At 41.7% G+C, this 15,305-nt stretch overlaps 1 protein-coding gene across 1 annotated transcript in view; it reads left to right on the top strand.

Annotated features, from left to right (window-relative positions):
• Positions 1–15,305, top strand: part of LOC147697174 (lysozyme g-like) — a 451,950-nt gene that overhangs the window by 164,090 nt on the left and 272,555 nt on the right. The window contains exons 3-4 of the mRNA XM_086936115.1: positions 10,502–10,686; positions 10,771–10,909. Of these exons, the coding sequence (XP_086792241.1) occupies positions 10,502–10,686; positions 10,771–10,909 (324 nt within the window). The remainder of the gene's footprint in view (positions 1–10,501; positions 10,687–10,770; positions 10,910–15,305) is intronic.

Here is a 15,305-nt window from a genome sequence, read left to right as displayed (position 1 = left end):
ACACCCCCAGTCTGTTTGTCATCAGAGATCAGTTTAGGTATCATAGTTGGGGGTGGGTGCTGGAAGATAGAAGTAGTGGTACCACTCTTGGGATACATGGCAAAGTGACATGGACCTAGTGTGGGTGTGTCTCTTTTTCCTAATGCCCCCTGGGAGCAGGAACGTGGCTTCTTGTTCCCCCACGAAGGGTAGAAATACCCTAAAGGGAGGGGTCGAATATCGTTATTTACAATGGGGGACCTATCCCAGAGTAGTTTTTCGGCAACATCTCTCCCTGAGAAGTTGACGACGATGCAGTCTCCATTATTATTCTTTGCCCCGTGTCCTTCACACCCCACCCTTCTTGCCATAATGATGGAGAGGGATATGTCATATTCTCCACTTGAGTATTGTTTGCACCATTCCCTAGTTTTATCTAAGAGGTCCCTAGTGGACTCTCTCTCGTTTTGATGTAAGAGTGGGAGCCCTGTTATTACTGCCACAAAAGGGGCCGCATCTGAAAGAAGGTGCAATCTAGCTGTACTAGGAGTAGTAAAATTGGGTGTGGTGTGGGAGGGATTAGGACGTGCAGCAAAGTCCTATAGTTAAATAGGTTCTTTCAAGCTTGACAATTTAAAAAAGGTTCATCTTGAGTTACTTCCTTTAGCGCTACATTTCTTTCACAAACTACTTTTAAATCTCCTGTGTCGCTATTGCTGATGTTGAGATTCTGTTTTATCAATGAGAACTAGTCTGTGAAGACCTAGTGAGAAATGTGTGATGTTGCCAGATGAAATGGATTAACTTTTTTAATAAAGCACTCACCCATCAACCTAGTTGGCTTTTTTAAGAAAGAAAATCTCTTTCATTTGGCAACATCACACATTTCTCACTACGTCTTCACAGACTTGTTCTCATTGATAAAACATAATTACCCAGGGGATATGAACTAGTTCTCGTACATCCTCACTCTTTCTTTGATAATGCTATTCTGACGTTGACATTCCTCAGCATAGTAGGATGTCCGTCCGCTATCAATTGCAGACCAATGGCGTCACTGTGGATGGCATGGCATTAGTTTTCGTGGTGAGTGCTGAAGCGGCATACCGGTTTGAGATATTTTACTCATGTGTTACTTTTCCTACAGTAAATGCAGATTCTGGTCTGTTTCACACTTATACTCTCACGGCTGTGCCTTTGAATTATGTCCCATATAGGACACTGGAGATTCCTATTCCAGCTTGGCAGCATTGCATTTGGTTTAACTGCGCCCTTCCTCAATCAGGTACGGTGGTTCGGTTGGGTAATTTTTCAATTCCAGGGGCCACTTGGCCGGTCTTGGCCGGTTACACGCCACATCCGCGTCACAATAAAGTCACTATAGATGAGTTACGTGTGCTCTATGCCTCTTTGATCATGGTGCACCAGGCCACGTCCAGGCAGGGCTGCCTGGCACTGCGGGGCAACCAGCTGGACCAGCCAGGATGAAAATTGATCCTGTCATGGTTAATTTGGTTATGGGCAAGCGGCCCCAAGATAAGAATGAATTATCTTTTTGTCTTGCTGAGAAATTTGACCAGCTGGAAGCAGTTTTTCCTAATACATCTCCTGTTGAGAAACACTGGATTTTGCTGATTAGTTTGCAGAAAGACTTAATACCAGAGGTTGCTGATTGTGAGACCTGGGGTAAGATATTTGCAACGGTCTGTACTAAGTGCTTAAGCACTCCGTCAATGGCTGTCCTGCCCTCCATCATTAAGTGTGTCCAGGAAGAACACGTGGCAGAGGTGGAGGTTGAAGTTGGAATGAGACTCATTGGAGTGTTTGAGGTTTTTTAGGATCTGGTCCTTGCTAATGTTAAGGGGGATGCTGTGAGCTTCCAAGCGTCTAATGCTTTACACGTAGTCCCTGATAACGAGAAGCCCCTGCAGTTACTGAAAATCATTGCTGATGTTTATAAAACCATTGACCGCAATAGTCTGGGTGTTAAGCCTTTTGCTAAAACAGTAACGCAGAAACAAATTAAGGAGGCATTGTTTGATAAAGATAGGCGCCCCTCTTTTCCACAGCAGAATTGTAAAAAGAATAAAAAACATGGAAAAAAGCAGGGGTCAAGTCCTGCATCGCCGATACCTGAGTCTACTGAGCACACATATGATTTGCACGACCGTGCTAATATTAAGTCATCTGATCATTTTCAGATTCCTGTTCAACGTACTCCTCGCTCTTTGCAGGATGCATTTGTCTCACCCACCAGTGGAGGAGACCGCGACAAAGGTTGGGGTACCCAGCAAAGCAGAGAGCAGCCCCACAAGACCGACAGTTAAGGCAAGCATGATGACTCACTGCATCAAAGACCCCAGTTTCAGAAGAAGAAAGTTGCCGCTTTAAGAGCGACGTATGCCACAGATAGAGAGAACACAGCTTCAGAAGCTGACATGGGTGCTGACGTTGCTAGACAGTGCGGCGGAAATTACAGTAGTGCAGGAAGCATTGTGTACATTTCTGAAGATGACTGCAATTGACACGTTTGTTACTGTTGAAAAAGCTGACACTGGAGTGGCTCCCCCTAAAAGACTTCATGAAATAGTCCTTTTAATTGAAGGTGACATACAAGGTACTATAAAAGGGGTATTGTGGGAGAATCTCACTACTATCTATGACATTTTGTTAGCGGAGGCTGATTGGCCCCCACCCTTTGTTCTGTCCGCTGCGCAAGGGGAGGAGGTAATCCACGCTGCTTTCGTGCACACAGTGCCAAAGAAGCAGGCCCTGAATTTTGCAGAAGAGTGGACTAAGGTGCTTGCACCGGCATTGTACCGTACTCAATGTCGAGGGGACAAATTTTCCCCCAGACATGAGATACCATTGCAGTCTATACCACAGCCTCAACCCCAATATCCCATGCAATGTGAAGCGAAAGATCCCATGGCTGAAATCCTTGAACAATTGAAATATCAAGGTGTGATTGAAACGTGCGTGTCTCTGATGAATAAACCTCTTTTTACTGTGACTAAACCTGATGGCTCGTACCGCTTGGTATTGGATTACCGGCACTTGAACTCACATTGGTGGACCTGCACGGTACAGAATACTCACAGGTCTGCCCTTGTGGATAGTCTCGTGGGTAAGCGTTTTAAAACCACACTTGACAAATCCAATGGCTTTTTTAGCCATAACCTGTCCTCTCTTAGTAGTCAATGGACAGCTTTCACCTGTAGCGGTAAACAGAAAGAGTTCAGAAGATTAGCTATGGGCTATAAGAACAGTTCAGGCATCTTTGCTGCCCCCATTGTCTCTCTTTTAATGAGACTCGACCCTGATGAATGTTCGTATGTTGATGGCCGCATCTGTATTGTATTGACCGCATCATTTGTATGTTTGCGACTTCGGTTACAAATTTAACTTTGCAAAGTCACACTTTGCAGAGTACACAGTGCTTTACCTGGGCTATGAACTCAACAATGAAGGTCAAGGTTTAGCACCTCCCTTCCTGGAGAAATGCACACTGCTGCGCGCTCCGACGACTTTGAAAAACTACAATCTCTGCTTGGTTTTTTGAAATTGCATTGTTACAACCTACTTTTACCAAATCTTGCTGGCTGCCTGAACAATCTGCAATTTTATGATCTTTGCAGTCTGATCTTCTTGAATCTAAATTCTTACTGACTTGCGACAACCACACAAATCTAGTGATAAAAATTGTGTCAGGCGCAGTTGGTTTCACGTACCTGACTTTTATTGAGGGTGACATTGTGGAAAAAGTTTTGACTGCAGTGCAAATGGCGATTCTGAAAGAACGAGCACTGTCGCAGGGGAAATGCATGTTGGTTGTTACACCGTATCCTGTCTTGGAGGCAGTGACGAAAGCCGGTGTACCGAATTCAAAAGCTGTGCACCCGAGGTGGATACAATGGGCCACGTCCTTGACATCTTCATCACACGTTCATCTTTGACTCCTCTTTGCAAACACAAGAGTACTTGCAGTATGAATTTGTTCATCCTGCTCCTCTGACCATGCGCCCGCTGGAGTACTTCCATTGTATCATAACACCAACGGATAGGCACAGCCAGCGACAATTTCAAAACATGCTTATTCTGCGGCCTGCCCAATAGTGGTCGGTACTATGGAGAGTTCAAGTCCGGTGTTGTGCATACACAGACATTAGGGGACTGTACCGCCTAAAAGGCTAAGCTATGTGCTCTGGTGCTTGCACTTGAGTACGCAGACCCTTGTGTGACTACTCGTGTCGTGAGTGACTCTTGCTACTCTGTTCAGTCTTACAAATACAATCTATTTTTTGGGACTCAGAATTACTATCACGATTCCAAAGGTTGCACGATTAAAACCAAAATGCTTTAGGTTCGAGTGGCTGAGTTTAAAGAAAATCTCCCACTCTTGTTTGTAATTCATACTCTTGGTCACCAATGTGTGGGGGTACACGCTGTTGGCAACTGTCTTGCTGATGAAGCAGCGAAGACCGCAGTTGCGACATACTTAGTAGCAGCAGTTACACGCTCCAAAAGTAAGATTGATGATGACATCTTGGCAGCTATTGCCGCAACAGAGTAGGGAGGTAATTACCCTAGAGGTTTCCCATCTAAATACGGTTATCTGTTAAGTCCTGATAAAGTTCCCTATGTGAGAATTAAAGACGTTGGTGACAGGTTGATTCCTAACGGTGACCGCAGGCAATCCTTGATAACAGCAGCTCACGAGGGTATGACCTCGGCTCACGCCGGCGTGTCAGCTACTGTATCTCTTTTACAACAGCGTTACTGGTGGCGTGGATTGTACAAACAGACATGTGATTATGTCCTTTATTGTGACATATGCCAGTAGATTAAACCTTCAACTGCTTGGCGCCCACCCCAGACACAGTGGTACATATCTAATACACCACTTGGGTGTGTTTATTTAGATCACTGCGATCCTTTCTCCTCTGATACTGTGCATAAGTGCATCTTAGTTGCAGTTGATTTGTGCACACGCTTTGTTTGAGTGTGGCCACAAAGGAGTACTGATGCCCACACTGTCATCAGGGATGAGCGTGTCTTTGTGTGAATTTTTGCATGTGGTACTTTTCACTCAGACCAGGGTCAAGCATTCGCCTCTAAGGCATGCAAGGAAGCCATTCCCTCATTGGGGGTCCAAGTAAAATTTTCGTCTCCATTCAGGCCTGAGAGCAATTTGGTTGTGGAGCGAATGAACCGTGACTTAAAGCAATCCTTGACAGCTAAGGTCTTACGCACAGGCTGGAACTGGCTAGCCCATCTCTATAGCGTGCAACGTGCACTTAATAATCTCCCTAGAAGGTCTCAGGGTGGTCGGACCCCATACAAAATGCTCGTTGGCATCAAAATATTTGTTCCGGACCTTGAGGGTCTAGACATGGCGGCGTCTGCGCATTTGTTGACATTGATGAGCATTGGACTGTGTTACACGCCCTACAAAAGACAAGAGACAGTCTTGCAAAGGAACATTTGCCCTCCACATCTGATGCTGCTCATCAGATTCCAGTAGTTGCCCGGCTACCCCAAGTTGGTGATCTGGTACAAGAGAAGGTGGAAAAAAGAAGGAGTTTGGCCCGCTCATATCGTGCACCAGTTTCTGTGCTTGGAGTGCAGGGTACAAGAACAGTCATTTTACCACCTCTTCCTGGTTGCAAGGAAAACAGGTACATCTTCATTGACAATGTCAAATTACAGCGAGTGGACGATTCTTCTTAGTATGACTCCAGCAGTCTCTTGTCCAGCGATGCTGAGAGATTCTGTTTTGGCTCTGGCAAGTTCCACCAGGCCGGACATGGCCATCGAGATGCCTATTGTTATTGATCCTTTGTTGAATACACCAGCTGGTGGTGCCCTTAATAAGACAGAGCATACCTACCCTACAGACCTGTTGATGCCTGATTTGCATACATTTGCATTTACCCAGTTACGCTTTTGTTTGACACTGACTCTGTTGTATCAAAGTCCCCATCAAAAATTTAGATTTTTGCTGTTTGGTTTAAGAAACACTTTTTGATACCCACTTGGACTATTGCTTTTTTCATTTTTTTTTGTTCATGTCGATTGGATTTGTAGTGTATTTTTAATGTTTTGTAAATGGACACTACGTTAAAGAGAAAGAGAGAATTTAAATTAGTCTAATTGATGGAACTTTGGCATCCCACTCCTCATCACACATCATGAAAAGGACCAGACATTTGTAAATATCGCTGCTTGTCCCGTTTTGGATGGGATTGTATTGGATGCTGTAAGGTTTCAAATCCATGGTCCCACAGAGGTTATTAATGTTCCCAATATACTACGTGTTTCAATGGGGGATGTGGTCAAACAAAATATACACTCTGATGATTGGGATGTTCAGGGCATAGAGGCTCTGTTTTCCTATTTTGAAATATTATGCTGCTTTTGATGCTGATGATTGAATTTGGACTCAGCAAATGATGCTGATTTATTTTGTCACAAACACTATGGAAATCACTTTCTGCACAAAGCAAACACATTTAGAAATGTGGTAAATTATACACAATGGGACCATTGTCCAGCTCCCGTTGAGCGTTGGAACTGTTATCCAACGCTAAGGCCAGGATGGGATTCGGGCTCGGGAGAACTCATGGCGTCATTCGGGGTGGAGAGGGGGGTAAGGCAGGGTTGTGTCCTAGCGCCCTTTCTGTTCACGCTCTATACAAATGGTTTGGTGTGTGCGATGGTGAAGGGGTGCCAGAACTTACCCCTTATAGAAAAATGTCCAGCACCCGCCCTACTCTACGCCGATGACGCTGTGATCCTAGCGCGAAACCCCCTAGTACTTCAGCGCGCTCTCAAGAGGAACCACAGCTTCATGGCTTACTTAGACCTTAGAACTAATATAAAGAAACCTTTGTAATGTCCATTGGCTCTAGACACAAGAAAATTATGGATATTTTTATTGAAAATATGAAACTCGAGAACACAAAGACGTATCCCTATTTAGGAATTTTAATGGATAATAAATGCACGTGGAGGCAGGCAATTGAGGGGAGAACATTGCTTTTCAAGTGGGCAACAACTGCACTAGTGAATTTTGTACAAAGGCTAGGAAAAAGACTACCTACTAAATTGATCAAAATGTATCAGGCAAAAAGCATAAGTGTTGCAATCTAAGGAGCAGGGGTGTTGTGTTATGGTAAGGTGGATGTCCTTCAAAAAGTAGAGAATAGTTTCCTGCGATTTCTCCTCGCTGTTTCCCGAGGTTCCTTTACTTATAGTTGCCACCTGGAACTTGGCCTGTCGTATGTTACTGACATAGTCAAGCTACAACCAATCCTCTTATGGCACCGTCTTTGGTCATGCACTAAAACCACTTTTAGCCAAGAACTTATCCAGGATTGACTTTCTCTCGAAAATGGCAATAAGATCGCCTGTCTCAATTACACCAAAAAGTTTCTGAACGAACTGGGACATATTACCACACCCCCACAACAATTTCAGAGATATCTCAAAAAGGCCTCAAAAAATCATGTTTAAACCATCCGGAACAACTGCGGCTGGCCACCGAGGCAACCAAAACCTCAGTTCAACACATGTTATCGATTCAAATCACATTGACTATTCAGCCATATCACACATTTAATTTGAGTGGTTATGAAAGGTTTCTGCTAACACGATTTAGGTTGGACATATTCCATCGCCTGCTGACCTTTCCAGTAGTAAATGACTGGTCAAAAAAATTATCACTTGGTCCGTGCGATGAAGTTTCTATCCAAACAACAATTCATCTGGTCTTATTTTGTACATTTTTTAAAGACCCTAGGAAGCGATGCTGATTCCGATATTAAAAACCATGGGCCTTCGCAGATGTCGTCCAGGCTATCTCATCTTGCAATTTTTAGGGGAACCATGTGTCGCTAAAAGTATTGTACAATTCCTGAAGTTTTCTGTAAGGCACAGGCCCAACCTAGAGTTGGTGATGAACTGTATAGAGTAAATAAGAATGGAGCCACCTTTTATTTTTAGGCATTCATAGGTAACCTTAGTTTGCTCATCCATATCAGATTTTGCACCCTAGCACTTTAATCGTCGGTTTCATTACCAATGTTTTAACTTTTTGAAATTTTAAACGATAGATTTTGATTATTAATTTTATGTAAATTTTCTGAATGTACTTTCATGGTTCTCCTAAATTATGAAAACCGAATAAAGGACTTTTTGATTGAGACTGCCCTATTTAAAAATGAATCCAAAGTGGTTGCTGTGCTCCCTCCTCCGATCGGGCCCATGGTTTGTTTCCTTTTTTTCCAGTTCTTATCATTAATTGTGCTTTAAAAAACTTTAGGTCACATTATCCAGGAAATTACCGATGGTATAAAATGACAGTGACTGCCAAATCTTGCCCAGTAGATAGAGAGTTTCAAAAGGCATCCCCACAGAGTGGTGCAACCTGGAACCAATACAACTGTCGCAGGTGCCCACGGTTGCCCACTATGAATACAATACAAAACCAAATTGACTTTGCACAGTAACTTACTGATGTCCTCAGATCAAAGAAGGGGGTGGGGGTGGCCCAGCCCAGCCCCATCGGGCTCAGAAAAGTACATACAGGCTCACCCTTGGCCCGTACTTCACTGTGTTTGTCTTTATGCACCTCCAGGTGCATCCCAAATGCAGCGGGAGCATGGCTGATTGAAAGGGAGTCTGGAGATTGTAGTCCTGCCCCCGGCTCCAAGTGTGGTAAAAGGAAAAGAATGGTACTGTAAGTGGGTATTTGAGTGTCTGAGTGGGTGTGTGAGTCTCTGATGATATGGGCGGTAAACTCTGGAAGTTGGAACGCAGAGTTCAGCAAAAACTCTGCCAACCACCAGAAGAGCGGAGTTTACCTGCAATCTCACCTCTAGACTTCATTCCCCAACACTAGTGTGCCAGGAGGCACATTTGCAGAGAATCTGACAAAGTGGCAGGGCCTCTGATGATGTCTGAGAAATCCCACTGTGTAGGAGTACCTGCTGCCAATAATAAGGGTTCTTGACCCCAACGTCCCTCAGTAGCCAAGATAACTTCATCCCCCAACCAGTAGGGCGCCATAAGGCACAGTTGTTGAGAAAGCGAGCAGGACCTCTGGTGAGAACTGAGTAAAATATCTGTTAGGGACTTACTTGTGGCAACAATAGGGGTTTTTGGCTGTAACTACCCTAATCAGACAAGGGGTCTTCATGGCTCTTATACGTGTTTCATGTTCAAAGTTATAGACTAAAGTTTATAATCATACTTTGAAATTTTCTAGGATACAGCTAAAGCCCAGTGAATAAAAACAGCATTTTGGGGATAGTCCCTGGAGAAACATGCCAAATGCATTCTGTACATGTTCCATTTTTAATTATCAGGGACACTACTGTGTGGGCAACAAAGTGTACCTAGAGGTGATTTAACACCTTGGCTGCTAGGCGTTTTCCCCCTCCTGTGCTGGACATTGATATTTTACATTATTCATGACGAGCTGAGCTCGTCATCAGCACAGCTCAACTGTGCAACATGACGAGCTGAGCTCATCATGAGCATCGAAAGGGTTAATAATATTTAAAAGCAGTGATTGCCACAAGTCAAAAATGGTTATTTTGACAGGTTTTACAGAAGGTTTTAGGCTGCTGTAGTCATTCTACACATGGTAGGCCTGAAGCCATATTTTACAGGCCAAACGTACGGATAGCACAATAGGTGCTGCATCCCACAGGTGCTGTTTAACTTCCATGTCCTGAGCATAATTCTACACCATATATTAGAGACCTGTTAGCAAGTTAAATATGTCAATAAGGGATAAGACAATTTAAACATGTTTAAAGGGGAGCACCAGCAATGTACTCCTGTTTTGCACTTTCACAGAGTTCAATAACAGGGAAAATGACCATGTAGAAAAGGCAGACTCACTATATTTTCAAATCACCCATACTACATTGTGAATAATCTCGGTCATGTTTTATGAAAGCTATGTTTCAAAGTGCCAGATGTACAATGCTTTTTTAGGTTGCAAATCGCCTAATTCACAGAATCAGGCCATTTGCGACTGGAAAAAGGCATTTTTCTATATACAAAGACCTATTTCAAAATTTGGTAACCTATTACCTATTTGCAAAATAGGTGTGCAATTCAGTATTAATAAGGGGCATGTTTAGTGTGTCTCTACCTAATAGTGACAATGGGATGTGTGAAGGCTTTGTTACCGAAAGGTGGTCACAAAACATTCACATTTTACCGCCTACTTTAAGTAGGTCATAATCCATTCACAAACCGTAAGGTGTCCAAAAGGGCCACTTCCCCTTTGTGATTGTTTCTAAAAATGTTTTTTAAGCAGAGGCAGCCCTACAGCTCTACTATGTTGCTATGCAGTTAGCAAATGGTGTTGCAGCATCTATAAAAGGGTACTGACCATGTCTGTTTTGATACCTGTGCCTGTATCTCTGGATTTTTGAGTGGGAAGAAAGTCAATGATCAAACAACAATGGGAATTATAATCTTGACTACTTTACCATCTTCACTGCAGGGGTCAATGCATCCCACCAGAAGGCAGAAGCTGACCTTGAAATCATATCCAAATACAAAACAGATATTTTGGAAGTTGGACACACTTTGTGCATGGATCCAGGCGTGATTGCGGCAATCATTTCCCATGCCTCCTGTCTCCGTACTAATAGGTGTGAGGCAGGAGGCGGCTTTGGTTTGATGCAGGTAAGCACTATCACCAACACTGCAGTTCCATATATAATTCATAATCATATGGAACCATTGTACCAATGTTGCTTTGTATTTTAGCTTACCAAATTCTGGTACGCCGTCAGAGGTGCTTGGAACAGTAAAGAACACATGCACCAGGGTACAGAGGCTCTAATCGACATGATCTACAGAATCAAGAAAAGGTTTCCGAGTTGGTCTCAGATTCAGCTCTTCAAAGGTCTGTATCAGCACACCAGGGGCTATTTCCTACTACTCATCTTAAGTCTCACTCCCAATCCTTAAACCACCTCAGATCTCTAGGGGTGACAATTTTCTCGAGAATTGTATTTCCTAAGGAGTAAGGTCTGCACTTACCTCTATAAATGAACCCAAGTGGGTTGTGACACCACTGATTTATGGGCAGTGCACTAGAAGGGTACTATTACAGGGTGGATTGGGTTTGCAGCCATACAGATTGTTGGTGCAAACTCAAGTACAAGCCGCACTCCAGTGGATGAACCTTTAGTCCCAGACTGAGGCATGACTCAATAAATCAACATTACATCAATGACAGTGAAGCAATTGGGCCCCACAATGATAACATAGGATAATAGATTTGCAAACCACAAAGGTTTAGTAGCAGATTAGCAAAGATACAAACTCACATCATTTAATGTTGTCAACAATCAGTAGTGAATACATGAATATATAAAACAGTATATTTCAAACAAATTCAAAATAGCAAATTACAAAACAAACTGCTCAAGGTTTTTGTGAGAAATTGGGTTGTTGGTTGACTCAGATGTTGGCCTGGGTCATGCAACAGTCACAATCCCTGGCAGGGTGAATCACAAAAAGTCATTCGATTAACAGCCCCGTCATCGAGGAGCCGCTGGATGAAGTAGTGGTAAAGATTTCTAGATTCCTACGTTCAGACTTAGTCCATTTTATGTAAGTCAAAAATCTCCAGCGAGATGAGGTAGGAGGCCGTAGCAGAAGAGAATTTTAGCAAAGGGCCACTGAACTGGATTTGATGCTGTGGAAAAGAGCATAATGAACTACTGCGAAGTCAGGTTTATCGGAGATGCACCTCAGGACTTCCCTTGGTTCTCAGAGCAGTTTATTAGCCCAAAAATTCCACAGGTTTGGAGCACTTTTAGAAATAACACCAGGGGTCCAGGACTGAAGGGGCAGCACTTTGAGGGGTTGGGACTCAGTCAGGCTTGTTCCAGGTCCAGGTTCAAGATGGTGGAAGCCTGGTATGTCCTTTAGCTGTGAAGAGGAGGCCAGTAAACTAGTCTTTGGAGTCACTCTGTTTTTCTTGAATTCAGGTGATAAAGCAGGGATCTAGCAGCAGGGCAGAGCTATGAGGGTCCATGCAGACTCCAGGCAGTAAATCATCCTTTCCAGATGCAGAAAAGCAGTCTTGTGAAATACGCAGCAGGCCAAAGGACCAGGCTTTCCTCTTCTGCAGGTCCAGAAAGTGAACTGAAAAGTGATTTTTAATTCTTTTTTATGTGAATGTTTACAGTTTAGTTAATTAGAACCTTAATAATTAACACATAGATAAAACGTACAATAAAATGTCTTCTTGTATTTAAGACACAATTTCACATTTTAGGGTATAAACTCTCGCTAGTTATGATTAATAGTATTCATGTACATTCAATGATGTTCCTAAATTGTACAATAAAATGTCTTAATAAATCAGAAAATCTTCACATTCTACAATATACACTGTTGTCCCCATGATATATAGTCTTCTTGTGCAACTAGTCATGTTCCCGATCATAGGTAATAAAGTCCAATACCATCTTAAACAGAGGTCAAATAAACTTCAGTCATAGCTCATGATAATCTAAAAAATTTGATCCACAATTAATTTAGTTTCCAAATTCAACAGAACACCTTTTACTTTATAAAAGAATTCATAGTAATATAGACTATTATAACCATTGGATGAATTAAATTAACATTTGTAAGGCATAAGACCTCCGGGTAACTAATTCAATATAGTATTTAATTACATGTTGGTTTTATGCTTTTTCGAACATTTAAACCATAATATGTCACCAATTAATGATATAAGGATATGCTCAATGCTCCTATTGAATTTCAGTTTTCAAAGCCTGGTCGTCAAGGTTTAGAAATTTTGCGAGATTGCAGCTCCTTTGAGGCTCTGACTGATCTAGCCCTTGCATTATAGCAGCTCGGCATGTCCTTATGTGCTTAATCCTCTGATAATTAGGGCTTTTCTTAATAAAGCGACACCTGCCTTATAAAGCATAGGGCATATGCAGATTAAATTAATACGGTCCTTTTTTTTACTGCTGCAAAGTCGAGATATTGTGGGACCTTTATGTACCAAACTTGGCTGGTTCACAATCATGATCATTTTCCAAAGCGTATGGCCATCAACTGTCTTGTTAGATTTAAATAAAAAGTAATACTTAAGTAAAGTGTGGTGCAAGAGTCCTACAATTTTTTATCATCATCCAGGCATGTGATCTAAGGCTGAAAATGATTTTCTCGAGTAACAAGGAATGGAATGTTGCCATTTTGTTTATAACTTGTTTAAAAGTTGAAAAAGGGAGATTACTGTTCCATAGTTTGGCCGTGCAGGTAAATGTTAACGATTTTTGGAGATATTGATTATATGCAGATTCTTTTTATTGTTTTCAAGTTCTGTCCATAGGGCCCTAATGAGTAGAGTAATATGATATATAAAGAAGTGGCTCTGTTGGGAGAGTGAAAATTCCTTTGTTAAATGTGTGTAATACGTCCTGAATTTTTTATTTTCAATAGCAAACATTACAAACTTAGGGGCAGATGAATCAAGAAACAATTTTGCACTTCTCAAATAGCGATTGTTAAGGAATCGCTATTTGAGAAGTGCAAAATGGTATGTATGTAGAATTTCGCTATTTTTTAGCGATTCCTTAAAATTCCTTAATTGCGATTAGCAAATTGCTAATCGCAATTAAGGAATAATTTCCCATTCATTTCTATGGGCCAGGAGGCCCATAAGAATGATTGTGCAGTAATTCTCAAATTGGGAATTCGCAATTTGAGAATTATTTCAAGGGTGCAGGGGTGTCTCATGGACACCCTGCTGCACCCCTGAAACTTACATGTGTGTGCATATGGCACACATACATGCCCTATGGTCATGTATGTGTGTCACATGCCACCTTCAAAATAGTCATATTTTGTTTTTTAAAAGGATTTCGCAAATTAACACGAATCTCAAATTGGAGTTATTTTGCAAATCCTTAACCCGAATTCGCAATTTAAAAAAGTTTCATACATACATACATGCCATTTAAGGAATCGCAAAATTGCGATTCCTTAAATGCATAAGCAAAATAAGGAATCGCAAATTTTTGCGATTCCTTATTTTGTTAATTTCTGATACATCCCAAAAGATGCTAAATGTCCGTTTGCGATTCCTTAAGGCCGAAATTCTGCGAATTTCGGCCTTAACAAATCGCAAAAGGCTTGATACATCTAGGCCTCAATGTTAAAAATGTAGAAAATTGTTCAACAACACTTTATAAGAACTAAATTGAAATAAATGGAACACACCATAAAGACAAAACAATTGTTTGGTCAAAAAATGAAGATTGTATTGTATGAACATTATGTATACATATCAATGCATACATAGCAATGAAGTGATTGTAGTGCAGAAAAGGTGACTTGTGGTGATAGGTGAAAAAGCGCTATACGATTCCATACCATTGGGTGACGCTGGGGGTCACATAACTAGTAATGAGTATAGAGCACACTGTATTCTGTTTCTATCTATACAAGAGTTTTATTGTGTTATACATTCTCCCTAGTGTTTGATTTATAAGACCAAATTCAAGTCACACCTGGGCTGATGATACTGACTGGTAGATTTGGGAGACCTTTTTATGGGTTGCAAATAACAGTTTATTCTGAAGGACAGAATCTTTACCGTGTAAAGCAACGCTGGCATACCTTATTGTTGGGAGCGTTTTTGCCACTATTATGACAAGCAGTGGTTTGTAGCATGACCCCCTCAGTTGTTTTGCCACGATCCTAAAGACTAAAGCTAATGCACTAGTTCTCTGTAACATACTTTTTCTGCTCTTGATGTTTTAATGTTTTAATCTGTTATCCATGTAAAGCGCCGAACATTTATAACAGTTTATTTCCTCTGTTTATCATCAAGCCAGAAATTCTGCTTGGTGCTTAGACGATTGCTGATAAACATTGTTTTACATTTGATGGGTTCATTTCTCGTTCCTTTGTTGTTATATATTCCGTCAATTCTGTTAATGACCTTCAAAGACCAACCTTAGTTAATCTCTTTATCAACACATCATCTGAATGAAAGATGCAATAATGATAAGCTTCTCAATTGCAGTGCATGAGACTTGATTGTATCAAGCCGTTGTGTCAGGTGAAACATACATAGATCCTTGTTTTAAGCCTTTGTCTGTATTCAGCTTTCTTGATAATCTGGAGCCATCACGCAATTTTATGAATTGAAGAGTTGTTTTGAAGGCCCTATCCTTATACCTGATGCCGTCTTTGAAGTGGGAGCAATTTCTAGATGTTTTTATTGAAGTGCTTAGAATCTCTTGACTCCTTTCCCTGGTTTCAAG

Source organism: Lissotriton vulgaris, chromosome 8 (assembly GCF_964263255.1).
Source record: "Lissotriton vulgaris chromosome 8, aLisVul1.2, whole genome shotgun sequence".
NCBI lineage: Eukaryota > Metazoa > Chordata > Amphibia > Caudata > Salamandridae > Lissotriton > Lissotriton vulgaris.
Note: the sequence above shows the minus strand (reverse complement) of the source record. Positions and strands in the feature narration are given on the sequence as shown.